The 26,516-nt window shown below is 50.6% G+C and overlaps 12 protein-coding genes across 12 annotated transcripts; 7 read left to right on the top strand and 5 right to left on the bottom strand.

Annotated features, from left to right (window-relative positions):
* Positions 1-4: 4 nt before the first annotated feature.
* On the bottom strand, positions 5-1,142 carry M430DRAFT_33609 (hypothetical protein). The gene has a single exon (XM_024866401.1). It carries the CDS (start codon positions 1,020-1,022, stop codon positions 216-218), a length of 807 nt encoding a protein of 268 aa, XP_024723002.1. The 5' UTR covers positions 1,023-1,142; the 3' UTR covers positions 5-215.
* A 139-nt stretch (positions 1,143-1,281) lies between these two features.
* Positions 1,282-3,774, top strand: M430DRAFT_116639 (hypothetical protein). Its single transcript, XM_024861643.1, has 2 exons — positions 1,282-1,510; positions 1,563-3,774. The coding sequence occupies exons 1-2, from the start codon at positions 1,414-1,416 to the stop codon at positions 3,332-3,334; spliced, it is 1,869 nt and encodes a 622-aa protein (XP_024723001.1). The 5' UTR covers positions 1,282-1,413; the 3' UTR covers positions 3,335-3,774.
* Positions 3,775-3,804: 30 nt separating this feature from the next.
* M430DRAFT_135378 (hypothetical protein) lies at positions 3,805-6,774 on the top strand. The gene is made up of 6 exons (XM_024862405.1): positions 3,805-4,198; positions 4,254-4,766; positions 5,030-5,740; positions 5,795-5,812; positions 5,868-6,440; positions 6,491-6,774. The coding sequence occupies exons 1-6, from the start codon at positions 4,088-4,090 to the stop codon at positions 6,647-6,649; spliced, it is 2,085 nt and encodes a 694-aa protein (XP_024723000.1). The 5' UTR covers positions 3,805-4,087; the 3' UTR covers positions 6,650-6,774.
* A 177-nt stretch (positions 6,775-6,951) lies between these two features.
* Positions 6,952-8,255, top strand: M430DRAFT_33606 (hypothetical protein). The gene has a single exon (XM_024866400.1). It carries the CDS (start codon positions 6,961-6,963, stop codon positions 7,816-7,818), a length of 858 nt encoding a protein of 285 aa, XP_024722999.1. The 5' UTR covers positions 6,952-6,960; the 3' UTR covers positions 7,819-8,255.
* Positions 8,256-8,640: 385 nt separating this feature from the next.
* M430DRAFT_97457 (hypothetical protein) lies at positions 8,641-10,243 on the top strand (the record flags this gene model as incomplete). Its single annotated transcript, XM_024870041.1, has 2 exons — positions 8,641-9,049; positions 9,111-10,243. 2 exons carry the CDS (start codon positions 8,641-8,643, stop codon positions 10,241-10,243), a joined length of 1,542 nt encoding a protein of 513 aa, XP_024722998.1.
* Positions 10,244-10,628: 385 nt separating this feature from the next.
* On the bottom strand, positions 10,629-12,633 carry M430DRAFT_97496 (hypothetical protein; the record flags this gene model as incomplete). Its single annotated transcript, XM_024870044.1, has 4 exons — positions 10,629-11,687; positions 11,747-12,363; positions 12,420-12,526; positions 12,575-12,633. 4 exons carry the CDS (start codon positions 12,631-12,633, stop codon positions 10,629-10,631), a joined length of 1,842 nt encoding a protein of 613 aa, XP_024722997.1.
* Positions 12,634-12,923: 290 nt separating this feature from the next.
* M430DRAFT_33604 (hypothetical protein) lies at positions 12,924-13,239 on the top strand (the record flags this gene model as incomplete). The annotated part of the gene is made up of 1 exon (XM_024866399.1): positions 12,924-13,239. Exon 1 carries the CDS (start codon positions 12,992-12,994, stop codon positions 13,235-13,237), a length of 246 nt encoding a protein of 81 aa, XP_024722996.1. The 5' UTR covers positions 12,924-12,991.
* A 313-nt stretch (positions 13,240-13,552) lies between these two features.
* M430DRAFT_116623 (hypothetical protein) lies at positions 13,553-15,122 on the bottom strand. Its single transcript, XM_024861642.1, has 3 exons — positions 14,943-15,122; positions 14,773-14,892; positions 13,553-14,722 (listed from the first exon to the last, which is right to left on the bottom strand). Exons 1-3 carry the CDS (start codon positions 15,055-15,057, stop codon positions 13,788-13,790), a joined length of 1,170 nt encoding a protein of 389 aa, XP_024722995.1. The 5' UTR covers positions 15,058-15,122; the 3' UTR covers positions 13,553-13,787.
* A 1,028-nt stretch (positions 15,123-16,150) lies between these two features.
* M430DRAFT_48559 (hypothetical protein) lies at positions 16,151-19,457 on the top strand (the record flags this gene model as incomplete). The annotated part of the gene is made up of 3 exons (XM_024868005.1): positions 16,151-17,980; positions 18,033-18,980; positions 19,035-19,457. The coding sequence occupies 3 exons, from the start codon at positions 16,151-16,153 to the stop codon at positions 19,455-19,457; spliced, it is 3,201 nt and encodes a 1,066-aa protein (XP_024722994.1).
* Positions 19,458-20,122: 665 nt separating this feature from the next.
* On the bottom strand, positions 20,123-21,652 carry M430DRAFT_98158 (hypothetical protein; the record flags this gene model as incomplete). The annotated part of the gene is made up of 1 exon (XM_024870101.1): positions 20,123-21,652. The coding sequence occupies one exon, from the start codon at positions 21,650-21,652 to the stop codon at positions 20,123-20,125; it is 1,530 nt and encodes a 509-aa protein (XP_024722993.1).
* A 1,002-nt stretch (positions 21,653-22,654) lies between these two features.
* Positions 22,655-24,714, bottom strand: M430DRAFT_40177 (hypothetical protein; the record flags this gene model as incomplete). Its single annotated transcript, XM_024867376.1, has 2 exons — positions 23,631-24,714; positions 22,655-22,830 (listed from the first exon to the last, which is right to left on the bottom strand). Exons 1-2 carry the CDS (start codon positions 24,589-24,591, stop codon positions 22,655-22,657), a joined length of 1,137 nt encoding a protein of 378 aa, XP_024722992.1. The 5' UTR covers positions 24,592-24,714.
* A 350-nt stretch (positions 24,715-25,064) lies between these two features.
* On the top strand, positions 25,065-26,475 carry M430DRAFT_16890 (hypothetical protein; the record flags this gene model as incomplete). The annotated part of the gene is made up of 4 exons (XM_024863549.1): positions 25,065-25,455; positions 25,521-25,657; positions 25,703-25,991; positions 26,057-26,475. The coding sequence occupies 4 exons, from the start codon at positions 25,065-25,067 to the stop codon at positions 26,473-26,475; spliced, it is 1,236 nt and encodes a 411-aa protein (XP_024722991.1).
* Positions 26,476-26,516: the final 41 nt, after the last annotated feature.

The following is a 26,516-nucleotide window of genomic DNA, read 5'->3' as shown; positions in this document are numbered from 1 at the left end:
CCCAGTGCCTGTCTCTGAGTTGAAGTACATAGGATATCATGAAGGATATCATGGAGGATATCGTATAAGAAGTCTCGACGGGTAGATAAAAAGGAAGTTGTCACGACTTCGATGGAAATAGCGAGTGTTTTAAGACCTGTAGGTCGGAGGCTGGCGTCTTTTATTGCCTCAGCGTCTCCATATTAAACATAACGCTTGTGTTATACCCATCTGAATCAAACCAGAGATGGTTTCTTCTTGATCCCTAAAGCGGCAGCATGATCTTTCTTCTTCTTGACAACCCGCTTGAAGCTAGGAGGCGGCATCTCTAACGCAGCTTCTCTTGTAATCGGAGGCGCCGAGCCTGCTTCATCCTCATCCTCATCATCGATAATCTCCTCTAAAGCCTCATGCCGTCTCATAAATGCTCTCCTCGCTGCTTCTTCGTCCTCTCTCTCCTGTCTTTGTTTCTCCTCGTCTAAGCTCTCCCTTGTAACCGTAACTTCGAGACCATCTTTTCCTATTCTCTCATTCCTCGCATTTCGAGTCCGAATTTCGTCTAACGCATCGGCAACAGCCATTTCCCGCTTTGCATCTAATGTCTTTGTCTCTAGCTCCTGCATCGCATTCTTCTCTTCCTCTTCTCTCTCCAACCGATCCAGCCTTTCCTCGTCGCTTTCCTGCTTGCCAGCCCCATTCATACGCCACGGCTCCGTATTCCTCTTCGCACCCCTCTCACACTGGTAATCCATATTCTTCGGGTCTGTCTTAAATGTAATCTCACCCGAGCATCTCGTGCACCTGATGTAGAACCGGTAGATGGGAATGGAATAGTATTTCTCTTCGGTGGTCTCTTTGCGCGCGTTGAACTTCCGGCCTTTGTAGATATACTCTCCGCACGCGGTACACTTCATCGGAAACGGCGCCATCAAACGCACAGTCTGAACCTTTGGTCCAGCTTTCTTCGGAGCGCGGGTCCGAACGATCTTGGAGGGGTCAAAGTCGGGAGGATAATATTTCTGTAGCACTTTCCGTTCCGACATATTGGGCTGAAGGTCTTTGGGCTGAAGATCTTGATATCAAAGTCGATTCCGGTGATTCGAATGATGTGCTTGGTTGGATTGGGTTGACAGTCTGCTGCCGTGGATGATGTGATATTGTTGCTTGTCGTTGCCAACCTTGCCTCGCAGGGAGGCTCTGTACTTACTAGGGTGATGTTCGGCAACGCTAGTCCTGTCTAAGATATCGGATAGAAACCGAACGTCAGCCTCGCCTCGCGTCTTCCCAAATATTTACCCACGCGACTCGGACAACATCTGCGAAGTCAACTCGGTCTGCGAAAGATTGACCGTCCTGCAACTACTGGAGTCAACTCGTCGGCATATTGCGATCAATACGGGCTGATTACTTTCTACGAATGACGCAAAACGAATCATGGAAAAGTTCTTGAGGGACTGGCGGCAGGATGCCCTGAATAAGCACCAGTATGAGTCGGCCATTTTCATTGGAGACAAGCTGTTAGCCTTAACCCGTGCGTTCTTCTCTACATCTTCCAGGCTCTGTAGATATTGATACCCCGACAGAAAATGACAAAGATGCATTCTGGCTTGCCCAAGTTCACTTCTCAACCGGGAACTATACTCGAGCGCAGAGCTTCCTCTCGAAACAAGACCTCATTGCCCGAAACCCGTCATGTCGGTATCTCGCTGGGCACTGCTTGATAAAGCAAGGGAGGTTTGAAGAAGCACTCGCTGTCCTCGGCGAGAAGAATCCCACACATCTCATCACAAGCGCGAATAACAGCCGACGGAAACTACAACACACAAGCGGAAGCCGAACAGGGTCGACGCATCATAGCAAAGCAGCAGTTAGAGCGGTTAGGCATGATAGACAGGATGAAGCGGCTCAAGAGGATGCAGCGAATATTCGATTCGAGGCTGCAATGTGTTTTCTGCGCGGACTCTGCTATGCCAAACAAAACGCATTCGATCGAGCAAAGGAATGCTACAAAGACGCCGTCCGAATAGATGTGCAATGTTTCGAAGCATTTGAGCAACTCATGAAGAACTGTTTGATGTCGCCAGACGAGGAATGGCAATTCCTGGAATCCTTGGATTTTGACTCAATATCCATCACAGAGGACCCTTCGTCCTCGCAAGAGGCAGCTGAATTCACGAAGATGCTTTATACTACACGGTTATCAAAGTACAAGAATCCGACAACATTCACCGCTGCCACTGAGACTCTCTCGACACATTACAACCTAGCTACGAACCCCGACCTTCTCCTCTCAAAAGCGGACCTTCTTTTTACACAGTGCAGGTTTAAAGATGCTCTAGCTATTACCAACTCGATCCTCCAAGACGACAAATACAACTTCAGCATATATCCTCTTCATCTAGCATGCTTGTACGAACTGCAGCTTAAAAACGCCCTATTCCTGGTATCACATGATCTCGCAGACAACCACCCCGAAGAACCGTGTACGTGGCTTGCAGTCGCTATATATTATCTGGCAATCAACAAAGTCGCAGAAGCTCGTCGATATTTTAGCAAGGCAAGTTTGATGGATCCTCATTTTGGCCCAGCCTGGATTGGGTTCGCGCATACCTTCGCAGCGGAAGGCGAACACGACCAAGCGATCTCTGCATATTCCACTGCGGCACGACTCTTCATGGGAACACATCTCCCTCAGCTCTTCCTGGGTATGCAAAATCACATGTTAAACAACATGACGCTCGCCGATGAGTTCCTGAAGACTGCGTATGGACTTTGTAAAACTGACCCCCTACTCTTAAATGAGATGGGAGTTGTATTCTACCATCAGGAACGACTTGCTGAATCGGTAGCCATGTTTACTAAAGCCCTAGTGATTGCCGACGAGATTGACAGTGACTCACAAGCGTGGATTCCGACACGGTCGAACCTCGGGCATGCATATAGGAGATTGCAGCAATGGGATTTGGCCCTGGCAGAGTTTGATGAGGTACTCAGGCAGGGTGGAAAGGACCCTTCGGTCTTCTGCGCCAAGGGCTTGGTTTTGATGGAGCAGAGACGGCCATATGATGCTGTTCAAGTGTTCCATGAGGCATTAGCAATATCGCCACAGGATGCTATTGCCACCGAGTTATTGAACAAAGCACTTGAGGAGACGGCTAGTAGTAGTCCCAATGGGGGAGAGGAATTCGAAGAAGATGAGGAGTTTGAGAAGGAATTGGCACTGAGGAAGGCGGAAGCTGCACACTCTCTTGCCGATAAAAGGTTGGCCAAGGGGAAGGGGAAGTTCAGATCAAGATTGAGTAGTGGTTTCGGTGCAGATGGGGGTAGTCTGATGGACTTGAGTGATGATGACTGATCACACATTTGGGAATTGCATTGGTGGCGTAGAAGCAGGATTTGGAGTTCAGGGGGTAAAGGGACCACAAAGCCAAGGACGGCAGTGGAATGTTGAACGAGGATGAATTACGGCAGTCTGTGCCTCAGACATCATTCTGCCGGTATACGAAAATCACACAAGGGCTTCAATCCAACACCTCAACCTCGAACTCCTGCCCGGAGACCTCGTACCTTGTTCCTCCCACTTTACCCCCTTAATACCATATCTCCTACTAACCCTCCTGCGCCCGTCCATGAGAGTCGATTTCCAGTAGCTGCCAAGACCAAAGCCATGCCTCTGATGACTTTTACGGACACAATGACAGGCCCGGGTCCGATATTCACGACCAGGAAGCTGTCAGCCTAAGCCCACTGGATTCTGGTTTATTGTGAATATTCGGCCATTCGCCTTGTTAGCACACCCGAAGCTTAGCGAGGCTAGGTAACATATAAATCCGGGGGTGGATAAGGTACCCAGGTATATTGTTTCCCCGCATCTCGGCAATGTGCGGAGGAACATCCGGAGGAACATTCGGAGGAACATTCGGATACATATTACCTTATCTACCTACCCATCTTACAAAGTATGTAACTCCAAGCTCTACTCTCGAAAGGTCAGGTAGTCTGTATCTTCAGCAATAGGCCCATCACGTTGTATCGCCGCGTTCTTTTCTGTCGGGGACCTCTAAGGCTACTTTACCTCTGTCTAGTACCGTTCCCGTCTACTCAAAAGATGGATTCTCTCGCCGTTCCTAGAAAGCTCTGGGAGCATCCAAATCCCGAGAGCACCGAGATGTACAGGTTCATGCAAGAAGTCAACAAGAAGAACAACTTGCAGTTACAGGTATATATGGTACCTCTTGGGACAATACAATTTTCTTCTAACAATTACTTTGCAGACCTTCTGGGACTTGTACCAATACTCCATTACTAAACGCTCCGAATTCTGGGACCAGGCCTTTCAATTTCTCGGCATAATCTATAGTGGCTCATATACGAAGGTCGTCGACGAGACGGCGCGAATAGATTCGATACCACGCTGGTTCGATGGCGTTTACATGAATGCTGCAGAAAATCTGCTGTACTCTCGCGTCCCTGGTGCGCCAACTTCACAGCGCGGTACCGATGGGAAGGAAGACAACAAAGTTGCCCTGACAGAGGTTCGGGAGGGTGCCACGGAAATTCGAGATGTTACATGGGGACAACTGAGGACCGAGGTAGCGAGACTGGCAAATGCGATGAAACAACATGGCGTACGAAAGGGGGACAGAATTGCTGTCGTGGCAAGCAACTCTGTGGATACGCTGAAGGTCTTTTTGGCTATCCTGTCACTGGGAGGGCTATTCAGCAGCAGTTCGACTGATATGGGTGTTCAAGGAGTCCTCCAGAGAACATTACAAATTACACCAAAGGTACGAATTAATTCTACTCTTTAATCGACATAATCTGGTACCAAAGGAATTTTTTCAAGCTTCTTTGTTTGGCTACCGAACTCAGAAGTTGAGTTAATATTTTGGCTCCCCCCTAACGCTCTACAATTCTTAATCAGAGTTCTATAACAGAAGTAGATCAAGTTGATTAGCAGTTAAAATCCTTTCCAAATCATGGTTTTTCTGTCTCCCGATTTTTGTTTTCTTAAAGTCGCACGCTTCTTGCACTATACTGATAAGAAAAGTACATATTTATGGACGACGTCGCCGTATACAACGGCAAGAGAGTCGATTTGCGGCAGAAAATGACTGAGATAGCCAATGGAATGAAGGGGACCTCTGAATTCAAAGGAATGGTCTCGATGCCTAGGTTCAGAGAACCAGTCGATATCAGCAGCGTACCACAAACCCAAACACTGTCAGAATTCATTTCAAAAGCGACTCCGAGGGGAGCTGAATTTGAGAAGACGGCATTCAGTGACCCTTTCTTCATCGCTTATTCCTCTGGCACTACCGGCACACCAAAATGCATTACGCATGCGGGTGGTGCTATTCTCTCCAATTTTAAGGAGATAAAGCTGCACCGGGAGATGACAAAGGACAGTGTCGCTTTACAATATACCACCACCGGCTGGATTATGTACTTCGCTTCTGTTATGAATCTACTGGCTGGTTCAAGAGTGATTCTCTATGACGGCAGTCCGTTCCAGCCAGATATCACAACGTTTGTGAAGTTGCTTGGGGATCAAAAAGTTACCATGCTAGGAACAAGCCCAAGATGGATGCATGAGTTACAAAAGAACGGTATTGCCCCAAAAGATATTACCGATCTTTCGAATTTGAAGCATGTCTCCTCAACGGGAATGGTACTTTCGGATCAGCAATTTGAATGGTTTTATGACGTTGGGTTTCCAAAGCACGTACATTTGGCCAATATTTCTGGCGGTACAGATTTAGTAAGTCCTGTTCCAATAATAAATCACGACATCCTAGCTAACCTCATGAAATAGGCTGGCTGCTTTGGCGAGGTAAGCCATTATTTGAACATTTTCCTCAGTGCACTTTAATACTGACTCCGACAAGGACAATCCGTTAACCCCTGTCTACGTTGGCGGGACCCAAGGCCCTAGTCTTGGAACACCAGTTGCAGTTTATGACTCTCTGATTGAGGGAGGAAAAGGTGTTCCTGGTGCGCCAGTTGAACACGGCACACCTGGGGAGCTCGTGGCACCAGCCGCTTTCCCGAACATGCCCGTGTATTTCTGGAACGACAAGGATGGGTCGAGGTACTTCGGGGCATACTTTGAGAAGTACGATAATGTATGGACTCATGGTGACTTCGTCATGATCCATCCTGTCACGAAAAATCTGGTCTTCCTAGGCCGTGCGGACGGAGTTCTAAATCCTTCGGGGGTGAGATTTGGCTCGGCAGAGATCTATAGTATCGTGGAGAATGCTTTCCCGATGGTGGCAGATTCAATATGCGTCGGTCAACGGAGGCCACAAGACCCGGACGAGAGTGTGATGCTATTCTTGTTGATGCGACCTGGAGAGAAATTGACCAGTAGTCTGGTCAATGATGTCAAGACTGCTATAAGAAAGGAGCTGAGTCCCCGGCATGTGCCTAAGTATGTTTTTGAAACGCCTGCAATCCCAGTAAGTTGAGACCCCCCATGTTAGCGGGAACCTTGCTGATGCCGAAGCAGACAACTGTAAACCTGAAGAAGGTTGAGCTGCCAGTAAAGCAGATTGTCTCCGGGAGAATTATCAAACCAAGTGGCACACTGCTGAATCCAGAATCTCTGGATTATTATTATAAGTTTGCGAAGGTAGAAGATCTGGTTGGTCCGAAGAGCAAGTTATAGATAGGCCAAGATCATAGATCGTAGAAGCAAAGATTTAGATAGATACCTAGGTAGACGTATGGGTTTTGATCTTTCTATGCTCCCGCTCCTGTCAAATACCCAATTTGTGGAGCAAAACGACGTGCACCCTCTGAACCATTCAAGCATCTCCAGCAACTCGGCTTGCCCTGGCTTTTTCTTTGACCTCCCCCTGACTTTGGTACTGTAAGGTTAAATACCTAGTTCTGCTAGCGTCGGATTAACCGCCCGGCGGCTCAAGGTTTAAGCGCCGAAATTCCCACCACCGCAAATCACCAACCTCAGCCGAAAGGATGAATGAAGACCTTCAGAACGAGGTGGAGGCCATAAACTCTATATATGGGGACGAATCCCTGGTTGCTACTGGAGAGGAAGGTGTCTATGTTCTTCATCTTCCCCAGCAAGCCGCCTCCTTAAGAATCCAGTTTCCTCACGATTATCCCGACGTGCCACCCTCCGTCCTCGGGACGCAAAGCTCGGGGGGTCAGGCACGAAAAGGAGAGGCTTCGCGCATCGTTGATGTATTTCGAGAGACTCTTGGAAAGCTCTACCGTCCTGGTGAGGTCTGTTTGTTTGATGTGATCGAGGACATCAACAGTAACCTTGAATCCGCGATTAATCCAGCAGTCGAGAACGACGGTCACGGGACGGACGAGTCCAGCGCGACCCATCAAGAGGCCCCAATAGCTGCTATACGTCCCACTATCCAGGCATCGAGATTGCCAGAAGATGAAGAACCTCCCTGGACCTTGTCTGACGTCGTGATCGAGCTGAAGTCGGTTTTCATTGCTCGATGCGCGCCGGTCTCTTCACCAGAGCAAGCAAAGCAGTATCTGCAACACTTGCTCGACAGTGATAAGAAGGTTCGCTCTGCAACCCATAACATTACGGCATGGAGGATCAAAGGGGAAAACGGCGTTTCATTCCAGGATTGCGATGATGATGGGGAAACAGCGGCGGGTGGGCGCGTGCTTCACCTAATGCAGTTGATGGACATCTGGAATGTCATGGTCGTTGTCACACGGTGGTATGGGGGACACCTCCTTGGGCCTAAACGCTTTAGTATCATCAACACTGTTGCTCGCGATGCATTTGTGAAGGGGAACTTCGTCAAGGAAGAGGCTCCGACCAAGAAGAAAGGGAAACACTGAAATAGGGTGTTAGGCGTGGATAACCCTCTACCTACCAGCGCAATACGGTACCAACGGCAGTAGATCTCCTATACCAATCTTCTGCTCACAAAATTACTCATCCTTGACGGAGCCCTGCGGTCGACTTCTAATGGAGGCCGTCCTTTTGAGAAAATATACGGGGAATGCTCGTGGATGAGGACCTGGTTTATTTGAAGGGCGGAAGGGGATGGACCAGAGTCGACCCACGGAGATGGCATATAAATGATAGCCTGATAGGGTATATTGGAGGACATATGGGACGTGAGCTATTCCTGTTGTTAGGATAGTCACATTCTGGCATTCTCGAGGTGCATGTATAACCTCCCTGCGGCCACCAGCATCAAGACAGAATCTATAGATGCGAATATCAGGAAATATCATAGTCAATGCAAGATCAAATACACATTTATCGAAACCGTTGCTGATGCCTCTGCCACTTGCTTTAGTTCGATGTAGATTCCCCCACCTTTCCACCTCCCGAAACTGGCAGTAGAAAACTCGGTCTCTCACCTCCTGAACGTCTCGCATCAATTTATTGGCATACCTAAGCTGACATTGACTGTGGTTAATTGCAGGCAAAGAATTAGGAATATCACATGATCTCGGGTCGCCAAGGCGCATCTAGCGAGTCATGGTTCTACCATGCGGGTACGTTACGTCCGCCGTTGCCCGTAGCGAATTAATCATGAAGTTCAGTCGATTCCCCCACATGACTCAGGACTCCCATCGACCCGACCGTTCATGACTTCGACTCCTCCACCAGCTGTTGCCGTGTCATCCCAGGCACGGCGACTTGCAGAAATGCCTCCTGGCGACGGCGACGCCGACAACCAAGGCGACGCGACACAGCAAACACAGAAGCGTCCTGCCGAACAGCTCGATGCGCCTTCGCCAGATCCAACCGCCGACAACAAAAAACGGCGGACCGCGGGCACGGGCACCAGCTCGAGAGGTGTAGCCAACTTGACCCCCGACCAACTGGCCAAAAAGCGTGCCAACGATCGCGAGGCCCAACGCGCAATCCGGGAACGGACGAAGAATCAGATCGGGAACCTCGAGAAGCGCATCAGAGAATTGGAATCGCAACAGCCATACCAAGAACTACAGCATGTGTTGAGGCAGAAAGAGCTGGTGGAGGCAGAGAATGCGGATATCAAGAAGCGCCTGTCTTCAGTGCTCTCTCTAATCCATCCGATTCTTGGACAGCATGGTCAGTAGCTGGTTTGATGCTGGCATGTACTTGTCTAGAATATTGACTGATCTTTGAAAAGGCCTTGAAGCATCTTCTTATTCGGCGCCGCCGGCACCATCCTATATACCCAATCGACCAAGCTCCTCCTCAAACCGTAATGTCACGACGCCGACTAGTGCCTCCTCTCCCCCCGCTGTTGGAGGCTCCTCTCAATGGCAAGCCCCCGGCGTGCCAATGAGCCACGAGCCCCGTGCATATCCACAAATACAAACCGCGCAAGCCAAACAACTGAGCCAGCAGAGATACGACATGGCGCATAATCTGGATATGGGGCCTGAGAGACTGGGTCTCGACTTCCTCCTGGACGGCACTCAACGGGTGACCAAGATCCCCGATGGGATAAATGGAGTACCAGCACCGTCGAGTTTCCAACAGATCCCTAGGGAATCAGACAGGGAGAGCCCGTCACATCGAAGTAACTCTATCACCAGCAACAATACCAACTTCAATGGCAATCTTGGCCCAGAGGAGATGGCCGGGCACTCAGCACCGATCCGAAATGGACCTCCCACCTGTCCCCTAGACAGTCTCCTCCTCGACTTCCTCCACGAACGCCAACAGCTTGCCGCCGACGGCGTCCCGATCCCCAAGCTTATCGGGCCCCTCTACCCCAGCGTCTCCTCCCTCCTTAACCCCGCCCGCAGCATCCACGCGCACCCCCTCTCCAAAGTATTCACCGACATCCTCGCCACCTTTCCCGATCTCTCCACGCTCCCCGAAAAAGTCGCCCTCTTCTACATCATGTTCCTGCTCATGCGCTGGCAGATCGCCCCCACGCAAGAGAACTACGACCGGCTGCCCTCCTGGTTCACGCCGCGGCCCTCCCAACTCTTCACCTCCCACCCCGCCTGGATCGATCATCTGCCGTGGCCCAAGATGCGCGATCGTTTGGTCCGGGACTACAATCCCCGGGACTACCTCTTTGATAACTTCTTCGTGCCCTTCACGTCTACCCTGTCTCTAGACTGGCCCTATGAACCGACGGACGCCCTGATACAGAGTCCCGATAGTGATGAGTTGGGAATTAATCCGGTGTTTGAGAGGCATCTGAGAAGATTGGAGAATTGGAGTTTGGGACCGCAGTTCGCGAAGGCGTTTCCTGGCTTGGCGGATACTTATAGGTTGAAGACGGATGGGGATCGGAGGCCTTAGGGATGGATGGATTTGAAACGTGGTATGTGCTTATGATATGGATAATTTATTGGGATTAGGTTTTGGATGGGTGGATTGGGGGGGAGGGAGGTATTCATTGATTTAGGCGTTGAGCTGGCTGGCGTTGTTCGCCACAGGATAGGATAGGATTGGCATCTCTCTCTCTCTACCTATTAATCAATAATGAATGATCTGAATGAAAAGAAAATCCATGATATAATTTCTCAATGCTCCGCATAGTCTAATCTATTAACCATTTTGTTTTATTTCGTTTTTTTGCGCGCAACACCCACTTACGGAGGTATGAAGCAAAGAGCAAGGAGGGCAGGAGGGAAGGAAAGGGGGCGGTCCAAGTCCATCGACACACCATCAACAAGACGACGACCTAAGCCGAACCCCAACCCTCAATGGCCTCATCCACGACCTTCCTGTATTCCTGCTGCGTCCTGCACTGCTCCAAGAACACCTTATACTTAACCTCCAGCAGCTTCTTCTCAGCCTCGTTCTTGCCCGGCCGCGTCACCTTACCCGGCTTGCTCATGCGATCCATGATGCTCCACAGGTCCTCGGTCTTGCCCTCCTTGTCGGCGCTGGCCGCCTTGGCTCCGAGCATGGCCGCACCGTGCACCACTGCCGCGTGCACGTAGCGCGGGATCAGCACCGGCATGCCGCAAATAGTCGCCATCAGCTCCATCAGGATCTTGTTCTGGCATTGGGAGCCTGACATGAAGATGCTGGTGATCGAATGCCCAGCCTCGTTCATCGTCTCGATGATTTGGCGCGTTTGCATGGCGATGAATTCTAGCGTCGCATAGTAGTAGAGCGCGAGGCCGTCCATGCTGCGGTCGCTGCTGATGCCGATGATCGAACCCGTCATGCTTGGGTCTGCGATGGGAGATCGGTTGCCCCAGAGGTCGCCGTAGAAGAAGAAGTGCCGCGCGAGGTAGGAGATCGTCGGCGCCCCCTTCTTCTCTCTCAGCTCCTCGAGGTGGGAGTTCAAGTAGTCGTAGATGCTTGTGTTGAAGGACTCTGCCATGGACATGGTCTCATTGTATGCGGGGTGCGTCTCCAAGACATGTTTGAGGAGCTCTCCTGTTGCAGATTGACCGCCCTCCGCCATCCAGTAATTTGGGAGGAGGACATCTCGGTAGGGTCCCCAGACACCGTCGACAAAGACGGGTTCTTTGGACATGGCAAGATGACAAGTGGACGTTCCAGCCACTGCAGCCAACCGACTAAATGCTTGTGACATGTCGTTCTTGGGCACTCCGCTATCAAGTTCATCGGGACTCAAGCTGACTTTGGCACCCACGGTACCAACCCAGCCTGCGTAGGCATCAATGACACCACTACCAACTGCAATGCCAGGTGGCAGGCCCAGCTGGTTTGCAGCCTTCTCACTTAGAGTGCCCACCAACTCACCAGCACTCAGATACTTCCCATTCTATGCAAAGTCAGTAATTGTACTCTTCCAAACAAAAACACATCATGAAAAAGGCTCACCACCCCGTCAACTCCACCCATCCTCTTGAAGTTATCCTTGGTCAGATCACCCAAGCCAATGGCCTCATAGAAGTCCTCTTGCCAGCCCTTGACACTCCCATCAACGCCAACGGGCACGTAACCCTGCTTACAGACGGTGCTGCAGAAGCTCCGATTCTCATTACCCGTAGCCATGTGCGTTAGGGCATCTGCCAGGTCGTAAAACTTGCAGCGTGCAAATAGCTCAGGCGGCATGTGGTTCTTCAGCCAAAGAACCTTGGGTATCTCCATCTCAATGCTCATCTTGCCTCCGACGTAGCGCAAGAGGTTGTGGCCGGTCGCATTGATCTTGTCGGTCTCCTCAATTGGTCGGTGATCCAGCCACAAGATGACATTGCGATCATTGCCGTCGTTTTCGAAGTTCGGCCCCGTGACAGGCACTGGCTCGTCCGTGTCGTGAGCAAAGACCGCTAGGGAACAGGTCGCATCAAAACCAATGCCGCGGACGGTCGTGGGATCGATGTTATGCTGGGTGATGGCCCGCTGGACGCACATGCAGATGCAGTTCCAGATGTCGGTGGTAGATTGCTCGTAGTAGCCGTTCTGGGGCTGCCACAACCCGATGTTCTCAGTGGCCACTATCCCCAGGTCAGTATTGCGGGGTGCGGGATGGGGGACGCGGGGAAGCACTAACAAGCTTTGATATCGCCAGAGGAGTCAATGATGCAAGCCCTGGCACTGCCCGTCCCGACATCGATGCCAATGTAGTGGTCAATGTGCGGGTTGAGGTCGTTGTGAGGACTGGCATGGTTAGCAGAGCTCAGCTCAACAAGCACGCAGCAAACTCACTCCATCGAAGCTTGCCGCGATGGCTTCCTGTATTGCCTGTAGGGAAGTTGTTGAGACATCTTGGGATTATTTCTATTCGCAAGATCGATCGGGTGTCAGCTTCTAGTGAATCCACGGCCTTGGGAGATGGATGGTTGGCGAGTGCAGTGAATAGACAAGAAGTAAATACCTTTCTGGCTTGAGGACGGGGTTATTCTGGGGAAGGAGGATCGTGAGAAGCGAGGCTCCAGCTTCTCTGCTCTGCTCTGGACAAAGCACACTCAATATCGAGGAACTCAACACCTAAAGCTGCGAGTTGAGCGATGATGTATCCTCTTTTACTTCACGAGTAAGGTCTTTGTTGAAGCAGCGCAGCAGCTTGAGGGCCCAACTGATAAATACCTTACCCTGCGGATACGAAGAGCAAGCTTGTGCGTCATGGGCCGCACCCCAACCTTGCTTCTTCTCCACTCTACTTGTCATTCTGCCAATCCGCTCACTAACCACAAACCAGTATACAATCCCGTACGAAGGCGCGTTCTACCTCCCGCGGCTTCGACTTTCCGTTCGGCTCCTGTTGTATGTTTTATGTCTTCTTCGCTGCTATTTATTCCGTCGATTCTTACACATCGTGGGGGAGGCACTCTCTCGCAGACCGCGCTCGCGCATACCGAGACGAAATGAAGAGGTAAGGATCAGCGCCCTGGTTATGCCATCATGGGAATGGAAGGATGGAAAGAAATACTGGGACGGCATGGCCGTCTTTAGGTTTACCCCAGATATCGATATGGGAACTCCTACTCCGCATTGCGCGCCGCAGGGGCAAAGCCCAGCACGAACCACCAAAAGCAAAAAGGGAGAAAAAACAACAAAAAACAATTACTTAAAAATTAGCTATATGAGGGGAAGATGATCTAATCGGGCCTTCTTTCGTCAAGCGCCATATCAGTAATTCTAGAGGATGCGGGTCGATATATATATCCCATGGAATTGGGCCATGGAAACCGACCGACCTCTTGAGGATCGTGAGCCCGCCACTCTTGGGGGAAAACACTTTCAAAATGGATCCAATGCCGTCTGAAGTGAAGGGATCAATTCAACCAGAGTCACCTATCAAGATCTGACCGCTCTTCGACGGTTGGAGGCCACAGGCCGCTGTGCTTTGTGCTGATACTGCCCACCTTGAATTTCTTCTATCTCGTGCTGTTATACATGTGGATCCCTCACCGCTCTTCTACTTCCAAAGCTTGCCTAAGCTGACCTCTTTATCGTCGTGCTTGTTGAGGACCTTCGCCGTCGCCAGGTCGAAATCCTCCTGCGTGACATGCACCCGCCTCTCCCTCAAAGCGTACATTCCTGCCTCTGTGCAGACACCCTTCAACTCAGCACCAGAGCATCCATTCATCTTCTCCGCGATCTTGGTCAAGTTGATACCACGAGTCAAGTTCATACTTCTACTGTGGATGCGCAGAATGTCTGCGCGTGCCTCAACGGTTGGAGGTGGGAACTCGATCTTTCGGTCGATACGTCCCGGTCGCAATAGCGCCGGATCCAAGATATCCAGACGGTTGGTAGCCATGATGACCTTGATGTTTTTGGTAGGTTCGAAACCGTCAAGTTGGTTGAGCAATTCCAACATGGTTCTCTGAACTTCGGAATCGCCACCTGATGATCCTTCTACACGAGATGATCCAATCGAATCGATCTCATCCATGAATATAATAGATGGAGCATGCTCTCTCGCCATGATGAAAAGTTCGCGCACCATTCTTGAACCTTCTCCGATGTATTTTTGCACAAGCTCGGATCCTGATACTCGGATGAACTTGCAGTCGGTATGATGGGCAACAGCTCTTGCTAATAGAGTCTTTCCGGTTCCGGGAGGACCGTAGAGAAGAACACCCTTGGGTTGCGCTATACCCAGAGATTCAAAGAGCTCGGGATGCTTGAGACCGAGCTCGATAACCTCCTTGATCTCCTTGATTTGCTGGTCCAGACCACCAATCATGTCGTAGGTACTATCAGGCACCTTCTCCACCATCATCAGGGATACGAGAGGGTCGACGGAGGATGGAAGCATCTTTTCGAGTTTGTAAGAATCCGATAGAAGGGTGACTCTTTTGCCAACAGTGAGCTTGGATATGTCGACGTTATCCGAAATATCAACGACTGGATGCTAGTCAGTATCTCTCTTTGACCATGGTCCTCGCTGCCCATACCATATTTGCCTTCGGGGTGAACCTTGACCAGGACCTTCTTCGTTCCCATCACTTTCACGACCTCCCCGACATATGATCCCGGTTGTTGTAATAACCCAAGCTCCTCTCTGAGCAGGCGCACTGTGGCACCGTTAGCAGCAGGTTGGCAGATGCCGCGCTTGGGTGCATACCTCTGGAGTTGTAGTCATTCCTCTGGGCTTCCAGTCTGCGCAGAACGGCTTGGCCTTGGATGATCTCGAGCTTCATGCTCTCGATCTTGTTGTGGAAGAAGCTGTCGAGCGCCATGGTGAAAGCGCTATGGCGAGAGAAGTCGACGGGCGGGATACGGATGGAAAGGGATCGATTTCACCGAGCGTGTGGATGGCGTCCCCGTGAGAGGGTGTGGTATGGTTGTCGATCTGTACAGGGTTGGTGTGTACAGAGGTGTTGAGCTTGCTGTCGCCGTGCTTCTCCAAGGCAGCTCAGCTTCGCGCGTCAAGGCAAGATGCACAGCGCACGTGACCCAGCTAGGCTCTGCTGAGGTCAGCTGGCCGGACGCTTGCAGGGATCCGGCGGCGCGGGCGCGGGCGAAGGCGAAACTCCAGGAAATTGTCATTGGTAAATGGCAGTCAGCCAATAATAACTTCCAATATTGGCAGCGGAGGCAACCAACCCAAACACAGTCTCCAAATCCTGCTTCACTGCGCGTGCGCGTGATAAAGACACAGCTGGCAGTGTCTTGACGTCTCTCGACTCCGATCTCTACGATATCTACGGCCCAACACTGACAGAAGTCGATTTTGGCTGAAGAAAGAGGCTCTTCCAGGACCCGCGGCCCTCCGCTGTTTGTTTATGCACCACGCCTCGAATGCCTTCAACATCTTCTTTCTTGTTCCCTTCAGCAGCTGTCAGAGCGCAGGACGTGGAGCGCATCTGAGGAAAACGACAACGCTTATTACAAGCCTATCGACCTTGGACGAGCTTTCGGCCTCCTTTTATCAACGCCGTTCTCGCAGATGCCATTCCCCGCGTTGTAGATAACGAACGAGCGACCATGTCTTCAAACCAGGACAACAGCGCTGTCTCTGCGAAGGATCCGGCGCAGAATCCTCCGCCCGTATCGACTCCTACTTCGGCAACCGATACCAGACATCCTCTGGCCAGATTTGAATCATCGGGCTCCCAAGACGTAGGCCTGGGACTTTCAGAGAGTTTCCAGTCTACGGATACAATCAGACACAGACCCGAGTCTCTGTCATATGGTACATAGCCCCAGCTTCGATAACTGATCTGAATTATCGGCCTTTTATTAAACCGCGAGACTGACCTTATCAAAGGTTCTATACAGACGCAGCCACAGATGACGTCCCAGCCTCCTTCGGAACACAGAGCCACCGATATGGAGTCGTCCCGGTCGGCTCAGCCTATAAGATCGCCGATGTTAGGACCAGAGCGTGGTCGAGGCGGCCAGCGATCAAAGAAGCCTGGAATGCCTCGGCGTGCTTCGTCGAATGTGCAAGCGCCCCATCGTGGACAAGAATTCTCTGTAGACGACGATGTTTCTGAGATAGAGGGTGATCTAGCTACCAGACAAAATGCGCTTGGCGGATCGTCCTCTGGATTTGGCTCTGTCAGACACCAGGCTTCTTCTCTACGACGACGTCCTGCACCGCAGCAGCCAACTTTACCGAGAGTTGATTCGTCTCACGACGAAGAAGCCGAAGCTGAAGCGGAGACGGAGCGTAACAGCGTTACGGGCGATCCGATTCCCGAGGAGGAAACTGCAGATTCTGTGGGAGAAGGGACACTTCGTGGCGTGGATGATTCCCCGGACGAAGAGGATGAGGAGGAAGACAACCTGAGTGATGCTGAGAGCTTCACGCTCAAGGATCGCCAGGAGGCTATAAATGAGACCCATCCGTTTGGTATTCGTATCTGGAAGCCGGCACTCTATAAGAAGAACAGATCGGTACAGAAGACCGCCGAGGGGGACATTCATTCTTCCCCTGGCGGTAGAGTCAGCAATTGGTTACTTTTCTTCAATATCTTGTGGACAATCTGTTTTGGCTGGTGGCTCGCATTCGTTGCATTCGTTGGGGCCCTTGTGTGCTTCACCTTCGCCGCCGCCCCCAGTGCGATTGAATATGGTCGAGTTCTCTGGGGCCTTGCTGGGTATCTCTTTTATCCATTCGGGCAATTCGTGCGACTTGAGCAAGACGAAGCGTATGCTGACGAAGATGAAGGCGAAGGACGCAGTATTACTGAGTATGAGCAGTGGCAGAACGGGGATATTGAAGACGGGCGACTATTTTTCGGCCCCGAAGGAAGTCGCTCCATTGTCGGACGCTCAAGAAGGAGTATAGATTCCACAGCCAGCGAAACCGACAGCCTTTTGGGTCGCACTAGACGTGGAAGAATACAGCGAGAACCGACTGATCGTCCTTTCAAGAGGAGATTGTTTGGAAGAGGCCAGTGGAATACTGGACGCGTCATTTTCTTCCTGTTTTTCTATGGACTGATCACCCCCCTATTATTCCTTGTGTCCGGTATCTGTTGGCTTTTGGTCTTCTGGATTCCTATGGGTAAGGTTACGATGCTGTTATTTTATCATCTTCGTCGCCACCCGTTGGCATTGACCTTCCAGTCGGATACGGACTATTCTCGAGGAGTCAATATTCCCAATTCATCCATCCTTGTCTGCACCTATCGCGCAGTCGGCTTGAAATATTGGAAGTATACGGTCGATGGTACAAACATTTTCCTGATCAACTTGACGAGTGTCGTCTTATTCGTCATCTTTGATTACTGGATTCTTCTTGAAGTACTGGGTATGGAGCTGCCAATCACGCATCCGGCCTTCATCTTTGTGGGAGCACTATTGTCAATCATCCCCCTGGCATATTTCATTGGCCAGGCAGTAGCTTCAATATCTGCGCAGTCTTCCATGGGCCTCGGTGCTGCTATTAACGCCTTCTTTTCGACCCTGGTAGAGGTTTTCCTCTACTGCGTCGCACTAAACCAAGGTAAAGGCCAACTTGTAGAGGGAAGCATCATCGGCAGCATATTTGCCGGAATACTTTTCTTGCCCGGCCTGTCCATGTGTTTCGGGGCCATCAAGCGGAAGACGCAAAGATTCAATGCTAGATCAGCAGGCGTGACGTCCACTATGCTTCTATTTGCAGTTATCGCCGCCTTTGGCCCCACATTGTTTTATCAGATTTATGGCACTGTAAGTTGACAAGCAACTTCGTATGCGGACGCTACTAACGGTTATCCTTTAGCATGAGCTCAATTGTCTGACCTGTGTTGACACCGATGACTCCCCCACTCGTGATTGTCGCCGCTGCTACTTCGCACAAATCCCAGCTCTAGATGACCGGTTCTATCTCGACGCAGTCCGACCATACTGCTGGTTTGCCGCTTCCCTTCTCTTCCTTTCATACGTAATCGGATTGTGGTTCACACTACGAACCCATGCTGCAGTAATATGGAACAATGAAATTGAAGAGAAGAAGACGCAAGAGGTGCAAAATGCCATGGGTCATCAGCATCCCGTGACTCCCCATAATAGACTGCAAAGGCAGGTAAGCGCTAATGATGCTACCCGAGGCGCGGAAATTCGTGATTCGCAGCTTTACAAACGCATTTTAGGACAGTCCTTGAAGCAGGTTGGTCTTGGTCACCGTGAGGAAGGAAGCCAATACAACTCGCCCTCTGAGTCTATGGGGCCTGATGGATCGACTCAGATGCCCCAAACACCACATCTTGTGCCGCCCAAAAGCAATGGGGGAGACAGCCCGAGAACCGAGCCTCAATTTCCCGGGCTTTTGGAAGCACAAAACACTAATATTGTTCGCGAAGTTACTGAAATAGCAGCGACTGCAGCGGCAATTGCTGCCAGGGATGCTACAAAAGGTCCACGCAGATCTTCTGCCGTCACTGGTATCCCACAGTCATCTCATAAGCCGACGACTTTGAGGGCTGGAGCTGTCGCGGATGATGAAGCGGCTACTGCGGAAGCCCTTGATGCTAGCGCTGGGGGACATGATGCACCGAATTGGAGCAGAACGAAGAGTTCCGTCATTCTGTGTGTAGCCACCATTCTCTATGCCCTTATCGCTGAGATCTTGGTCAACACAGTCGATGTGGTGCTCAAAAATGTAGCAGTCGATGAGAAGTTTTTGGGAATAACTTTGTTTGCTCTTGTTCCAAACACCACGGAGTTTCTGGTAAGATCCCGTTGCACCCCTATATATCCCTCTGCCATCTGACAAAAAGCATAGAATGCCATATCATTTGCCATGAATGGTAACATCGCGCTCTCCATGGAGATCGGATCAGCATACGCTCTTCAGGTTTGCCTACTGCAGATCCCAGCTCTGGTATTATTCAGCGCAATCAATGGGCAGTGGCTGGAAGGGGTGGATGTCGCCGATCACATCTTCACCTTGATCTTCCCACAGTGGGATATGATTACGGTCATCCTCTGCGTCTTTCTACTCAGTTACATGTACGGCGAAGGGAAGAGTAACTACTTCAAGGGCTCTATTCTCCTTCTCAGCTACCTCGTGGTCATCGTCGGATTCTGGTTTTCAGGGATGACGGATCTTAAGTCTGCGACAGTGAGCCGTTTGGACATCATGGCCGCAGGCAGGAGCTTCAGGACCATTGGCAGAGGGAAGTCGGGATATGCTTTCCAGCAGTAACAGACAGGGGCCTTTCAGAAAGGATCTCGCCTCTCGTTCATCTTTCCTAACTCATTTGAGCGTTGGCGTTAAGGGGGCATTTGAGAGCCTCTTATTTGTACGTACTCATTCCAGCGCCCACTTTCCTTTTTAAATAATTTTGTGAGGAGTATCGACGTTGCCACCCAATAATATCGTGGCCAATCTTCTCACGATCGCGGTCTATCTAGATCGAGGCCCTCCGATCAGAGATTATATTGTGTAATTAGTGGAAATGTCATTTTCCCCTATATATAATCTAGAGCTGTGTTCGTACATGCAGCGCGAGCAGAATAGTTTCTTAATGTTTCAGATTATTTCGCTCTCGACGTCGCATGAGAACCATGTCTTGTGTTTCTGGCTATTTGCGTTCTGCATCTCAAGAGCTGCATAGATTTATTTACTTTAAAGAAATCCCAGATACGCCATTACGTACCTTATGTATATTATGCGCTGAAGTAGGTGTAGAGCTTCATCGTGAGGATGTTTTTGGTCTACTCGACAGTCGGCTCCGTGCAGTGCCTCTGACACACAGGCTCTCTGTTTTCATTAGAGAACGACTTGTGTGACTGTTCTCTGCGCTTTATCTGAATATAGCCATGGTAGCAAGCCGGAGACACTTTATCTAAATCCTCATGATTCGTCCGTCATACGTCTCGCGTCACAGTCTCAAGCATTTCCACATCCACAGCCTCCTTACTATCGGTACTCGTATCCAACTCTCGACCATGCATCTGCGCCTGTAACTCTCTCCTCTTTGCCTTTTTCGCAAAGACCAGATCGATTTCCTCCAGCGTGCGGCCCTTGGTCTCCTTGACGAAGAACCACACGAAGATGACCTGGATCACGTTGAAGATGCAGAACAGCAGATAGAATTTCCAGCCCGCGTGCGTGATCCCGATCGGTCCCACCTTGACCACGACGAATGTCATGAGCCATTCCATGCCGACGGCCAGCGAGGCCCCGATGTGTCGCACGTGCAGCGGCGTCACCTCGGGCGCGTACATCCAGGGCACGATGCACCAGGAGGCGCCGAAGGTGAATTCGAAGAGGAAGATGAAGACGATGGATAGGATTAGGGAGTGGTAGGTGTTGAGGGCTAGACCGATCGTGAAGAGGATCATGGCGATTGATGTGCAGATTGCACCGATCAGTAATACGGGTCGTCGGCCATATCTCTCTACCGTGTAGATAGACGTCAGTGATCCTCCCCAGAAGACGAGACTTAGTCCGCCGGAGAGTAGGCTGGCTTGCTGCTGCGTCTTGCCTAGGTTATGGATGAAGATGTAGGACGCGTAGTAGGCGATAAGGTTGATACCCCCGAGTTGCTGAAGGAATTGGACAATGACACCAAGCCAGATCCGCCAGGATGTATTGATAGGTGAATCATCGAAGAAGATATTTTTGAGGTGGAACTTCGTCTCTTTCTCTATCTTCAAAGCTTCTAGAACTTCAGCCCTGTGAGCGAGAACTGTGGGGTGATCGACTGGAATTTGTAGGATACGGGCCATAACGTCATCAGCGTCTTTGAGGTGGCCATGGGAGTATAGCCATCGAGGGGATTCCGGGAGTAGGAATACAGTGCAGAGCATAATGAGGACAAAGACGACTTGGAAGGCTAGAGGGAGCCGCCACACCACTGATCCCGTCAAGTTATTCGTTGTGCCATAATCGAACCAATAGGCCAGCGACAGGCCGAAGAGGACCAGGGAGAGCTGGATGGCGATGAGAGCACCTCTATGAGCAGCTCGTGCACATTCAGACACCCAGATCGGTATGAAAGATGTCTCCATTCCGGTGCCCACGCCGGCAATTACCCGACCCGCAATCATCATGCCCGTTCCATTCGATCCTGCCTGGATACTTGCTCCGAGGATGAGAATCAGGCCTCCGATAACTATATAGATCCGTCGACCTAACTTCTGGCCAATGGTTGCGCAGATAAGACAGCCTACAAGACAGCCAATATTATAGATTGCAGTAACCGTTCCTTGGGTGTCGGCGTCGCTGGCGGCAATGTGAAGACCGTTGAGGAGTTGCGGCGTGGCAATGAGACCTCCAAAAACTCCTTGATCGTATCCAAAAAGAAGAAATGTCATCGCTGAGCAGAGTGTAACTCCAGTCTGAAGCCAGTTTCCACTGATTGTAGACAAGTAGCCCTTGTAGAACGAACCCATTCTCCTGAACTCTCAAGTATGTCTGTCAATTTTTGCCCTTGCGGTCCCTGAAACAATCGTGGGATATACTTTTAAGTTTTGTGGGGGATGTGGGGGAATGTGGGGTAAAAAAGTATGTTAGAGTTTCGCATGGCAATCCAAGAGTAATTGATTCTTGCGCTGTTGTGATTCCGCGGAATTCCAATTTGCGGGGTTCGTCCATTATTGTTCCAAACAGCGACGATTTTCGACTTTTTGCACCCCATGCACTTTGTACACTATGGTAGAAATATCTGGGTAGATCGCCGGAGGCTTTCTGATCAACCTGGAAGTTGGTCGCATCGCTCAAGTATCTTTTGCTCGGTGAATCCATTTTGTCATTACCATTGCTGCAGCGAATGACAAATGTAGTAGATTCGCAATTGACAGATCTTGACCGTCATGGAGGCATCGGAGGGAGATAGCAAGCTTCCATGTTTTGGTTCTCTGAAAAGTGTCGAAGGGGTTGGCTGCAAAGGATGTTCCTGAACTTCCTGAGGTGTTTTCGACAAACCCGGCGAAAAAGACCAGCTTGGGGTGCTAGATCTCCTCTCCTGGCGCCAGCATAATAGCATTAGTAGCCGGATCCGCGAGGGAAGAGATAATTGAAGGGAATAGAATTCCCCGAAACTGGGGTTCAGAGAACACTCAATTGCCAGCGTTCGGCGCAAGGCCCCCGAGCACAATATCATCGACCTGGAGCCGCTGCTAGACTTCTGCAAGTACGACTAGCAGATAACCTTCAATCCACAGACGGGCTCTCATTGGGACACGCTGTTATAACTTATATGTCGCTCATCAACCGTGGGAAGTTTAAGCTGAACTCCGCAAAAGCAATCGTCTAATTTCAGAATTGAAACAATACTATAACAGCATAAAACATGACGATTTAAAGGGGAAGAAGCATCTAAACGATGGTATCCGCCCACCATTTGTGCTTTGAAGTGGCATTAGAACCATCGCCGTTGCGGCGGATCATTTGACCTATGAAGCATGGCCGCCGTCAACCCCCATGCTGCACGAATACTTATTGGCAATGTTGGGATTGATAGTCGGGAAGCTGTGGGACTTGGAGGAACTGGCAAAGACCTGTGCAGAGAAACGCAGATGGACATTCTTTGCCAGCGCGCCGCTGAATATGGCTCCCGGGATTGGGTTGCCTGCAAATGGTTTAGTAGTTTTCTACGTGCTCTCGTTCCACTTGCTAAAAAGTTTGAATACCTTACTCACCTTACCTTAGGTAGGTCAAGTAGGTAGGTAAGTGAGGTGAAGTACTTTTTGCGTTGCACGGACCAGTCCCCTAATCAGGGATAGGGGTAACTCGAATTAAGCGAGGGGCCCACGATTTATACGCGCTCCGCAAGACGACGGGAACTCTAATTCAACCACAATACTTCACATACGGTGCGTGGTCATGAGAAGAAAAGAGTAATAGACCTACACTGCGCAACATCATACCCAGACTTTGATTTTGGCACCGCTTTTACCTGCAACGCGAGGACTATGCCGATTCAAGTCGACAGAGACCTCGCAGGCTGTGGATAGGTATGCTCCGCCTGGCCAGATTGAAGGCAGGATTGTGGCGGATGTTGGACATCATTACGGCAATATTCATAGTATATTAATGGACCCGATCTTCTTTTCACCGACCGGTGATGGATCATGGGCACTTTCAGGGAAGATACAATGAGGCTTAATGGTTTGCCATTTTCATTTGGTACGTTAAATCCTTACTCAATTACTATTTTTGTCAAGTCCAACATGTTCCAACAGCAAGTATGTCACTGTATGTGCCAAGTCATGGATAAATACCACGCATCTTTGATAGATGGGGTATTACGCTATAACACCGCCATCGACGATCAAATCCGCTCCTGATCATGGCATTAGCGGAGAGACATGAAAGGGTTTAAGGGGGCGTAGAGGGGGGGAGGACCTGTAATAAAGCTTGCCGCATCACTGCAAAGGAATACTGCGGGAGACTTCAACTCATCAGGTCTCTCCATACGGCCCAAAGCCGACGCCGCATTCCAATTCTCGAGCTTCTCCGGCGTCGCAATGTCGAGCGCAAGCTTAGTTTGCACATAGCCAGGCGATATCGAGTTCACTCTGATACCGTACTTCCCTAGCTCGACCGCCACCTGCTTGACCAGGCCCCGGACTGCGTACTTGGTCATGACGTACACGCTGGCCGGCTGGTCTGGCAGCGAACGGTGCGACGCGATCGATGCGATGACGAGCACGGACCCGCCAGTTCCTTGCTGGATCATTATATTGGCCGCCTGCTGCACAGTGTTGAAGACGCCGAACACATTGACGTTAGTCTGTAGCGCCAGCTCGGCGGGAGGCACGTCTATGAACGGTGTCTCCCTGATAAGGCCAGCAGCAGCGACGCATATGTCGACGCGTTTGAAGTCCGCGATGACGGCTTTGTACGAGGCGCTGACAGACTCAACAGATGAGACATCGGTGCGGTAGTACTTGGTCTGTTGACATGCTTGGACAATTGGCGCAAATTCCGCAGCGATAGGCTCGTCCAGGATGTCGAAGATGACCGGGATGGCGCCCGCCTCGGCCAGGCCAAGGGCAATCTGCGCTCCGATGCCTCTCGCGCCTCCTGTCACAACTGCGACCTTTCCCTTGCACGATTCGATTCGTCGCGATGTGGTTGAAAGATCCACAGGAAGGGCCCAGCCTGTCTGACCGGGCTTGATGAGAGTGCTCTCACATCTTTTTGTGTCATGTCTGCTGTTGCCACCTGTGCTTGCAGCTGTCGAGACTGGTTGCTTCACTGGTTTTAAGTTTGTTGTGTCCTGGTGCAAGATTGAGAGAGCTCTAGGAGAGTTCAACGACACAATGCCAAGAGGCTTGAGAGGCCTGTACACAGAACGGATTGCGCGCGGACCTACTATGCGCTGCATCTTGATATTCCTGGCTTGGCACAAAACTTGAAGTGATAGTTGGAATGTTTCTAACGAGTCTACCAACCCTTTCACTAATTGCCGCAAAGGGCTGGAGTGCGCAAAGGACTAGTGAGTCGGGGTGCTGTGAAGAGTGTTGCGTCGAAGAGTAGCGGCGAGGGGGGCCTTGCAGATGCTCTTCTACTCCGCGGTTTAAAACCAAAACCCCTCTCGAATTGACACTTCTCTGGGGTAGGTAGATTAGCCACCAATCGTCTGCGGTAAATAGAAGGTTGGGTTACACCTGGAAATACAATTCCGATTTCCGAGGTTCCTCAAAAGACGGAGAAATACCACACCCGGGACTCGCCATTACGTTTCATAATTTTACGAAGCATTGAAGGATGGAGGAGTGCGACCATAAAGCTCCCTTGGAGTTCATAAGGTGTTCTACGAGTCTATCCTTTTCGCCTCCACAATTCTAAATTCTTACTATGGGTTCAAACGCCCAAGGCGACGGTACTCAAGTCCTACAGGACCTGATCAATGCTGCATGCTGCGAACCCAATGGCATTCCAGGAGCTTCCGTGGTGATTATCAACAGGGACGGGAAAGAGTTGTTTGCGCATGCATCCGGAAAACGAGGCCAAGGGCAGCCTGAGCCCATGAGCTTGGATAACATTTTCTGGATTGCATCGTGCACAAAGCTGATCACCGGAATTGCGCTGATGCAGCTGGTAGAGCAGGGAAAGCTCGCGTTGGATGATGCTGAGCAGTTGGAAAAACTATGTCCTGAGCTTCGCGATGTTAAGGTTTTGCGTGAGGATGGCACGTTGGAGGAAAAGAAGAGGAAGATCACGTTGCGGATGCTGCTCACTCATACCGGTACTGATTTTCTGCTCATTGTTTGGAGGATTGTTGTTAATTGACGGAGACTAATATCTGAACAGCGGGTTTTGGCTACACTTTCTATAATTCGAAACTTGCGGATTATGGCAGACCGATTGGATATGACGAGTTCTCCGGGCAAGTTTCTGATATTTTGCAGCCATTGATAGCTCAGCCGGGGGAAGAATTCAACTACGGAGTAAAACCCTCTCTATGACCGTGGTAAATTACTGACTCTATACAGATTAATATTGACTGGGCTGGTGTGGCCCTGGAACGAGTCACCAAGATGTCCTTGAATGAGTATATGCAGAGATATATATTCGAGCCACTGGGCCTCAAAAACATCAACATGTTTCCAACTCTACAAATGAAGGAGAAGCTAGCCTACATGCACCAACGGGCTCCAGATGGCACGCTATCAATCCGTGATCATCTCATGCACCGTCCTCTTACTGCTGATACAAAGGAGATCAAAACATGCTTCGGCAGTGGCGGAGGTGGATGTTTTGCAAACCCACAAGAATACTGCCGTGAGTCCAGCTCATCAGATAGTTCCACACGTCGCCAGAGTCTGTCAGACTGAAGGCGCGAACAGAAATTCTTGCGATGCTTCTGAAGGGCGGCGTCTCTCCAACAACTGGATCTCGCATCCTACAGGAATCCACCGTCGAGGATATGTTCACCAACCAGATCCCCCAACTTCCCAATTTCGCGCGGAAGCATTATTCGAGTGTGAAGCCCGACCTCGTTGCTCCTTTCGATGAGTTTTACCCGCAGCCGCTCGACCAGGCTCAGGGATGGGGCTTGACCTTCATGATCACACCGCACCGTGGTGCAACAGGACGCAGCGCTAATACTGTCCATTGGGCCGGGCTGCCAAACACTTGGTGGTGGGCAGACCGCGAGAAGGGTGTTGCCGGGATGGTCTGTACACAGATCTTGCCGTCGTCTGATTTGAAGGTGGGGATGCTGATTGGAGCAGTCGAGTCGACTGTGTACCAGTATTTTGTATGAGTTGCAAAGGATATGCTCATACATCAATGAGGAGTATAACC

The sequence above is a fragment of the Amorphotheca resinae genome, assembly GCF_003019875.1.
Source record: "Amorphotheca resinae ATCC 22711 unplaced genomic scaffold M430scaffold_3, whole genome shotgun sequence".
NCBI lineage: Eukaryota > Fungi > Ascomycota > Leotiomycetes > Helotiales > Amorphothecaceae > Amorphotheca > Amorphotheca resinae.
The sequence above is the reverse complement of the archived record's forward strand: the minus strand, read 5'-3'. Positions and strand labels throughout refer to the sequence as shown.

What these genes read in the sequence shown, in the direction of transcription:
- M430DRAFT_116639 (XM_024861643.1), top strand. Translation starts at nt 1,414, where the DNA reads ATGGAAAAGTTCTTGAGGGACTGGCGGCAGGATGCCCTGAATAAGCAC. An exon ending in CAAGCTGTTAGCCTTAACCC is followed by an intron (nt 1,511 to 1,562) that starts GTGCGTTCTTCT and finishes ATACCCCGACAG; the next exon opens with AAAATGACAAAGATGCATTC.
- M430DRAFT_33609 (XM_024866401.1), bottom strand. Translation starts at nt 1,022, where the DNA reads ATGTCGGAACGGAAAGTGCTACAGAAATATTATCCTCCCGACTTTGAC.
- M430DRAFT_135378 (XM_024862405.1), top strand. Translation starts at nt 4,088, where the DNA reads ATGGATTCTCTCGCCGTTCCTAGAAAGCTCTGGGAGCATCCAAATCCC. An exon ending in AGAACAACTTGCAGTTACAG is followed by an intron (nt 4,199 to 4,253) that starts GTATATATGGTA and finishes ATTACTTTGCAG; the next exon opens with ACCTTCTGGGACTTGTACCA. An exon ending in CATTACAAATTACACCAAAG is followed by an intron (nt 4,767 to 5,029) that starts GTACGAATTAAT and finishes TGATAAGAAAAG; the next exon opens with TACATATTTATGGACGACGT.
- M430DRAFT_33606 (XM_024866400.1), top strand. Translation starts at nt 6,961, where the DNA reads ATGAATGAAGACCTTCAGAACGAGGTGGAGGCCATAAACTCTATATAT.
- M430DRAFT_116623 (XM_024861642.1), bottom strand. Translation starts at nt 15,057, where the DNA reads ATGGCGCTCGACAGCTTCTTCCACAACAAGATCGAGAGCATGAAGCTC. An exon ending in GAATGACTACAACTCCAGAG is followed by an intron (nt 14,893 to 14,942) that starts GTATGCACCCAA and finishes ACGGTGCCACAG; the next exon opens with TGCGCCTGCTCAGAGAGGAG. An exon ending in TCACCCCGAAGGCAAATATG is followed by an intron (nt 14,723 to 14,772) that starts GTATGGGCAGCG and finishes ACTAGCATCCAG; the next exon opens with TCGTTGATATTTCGGATAAC.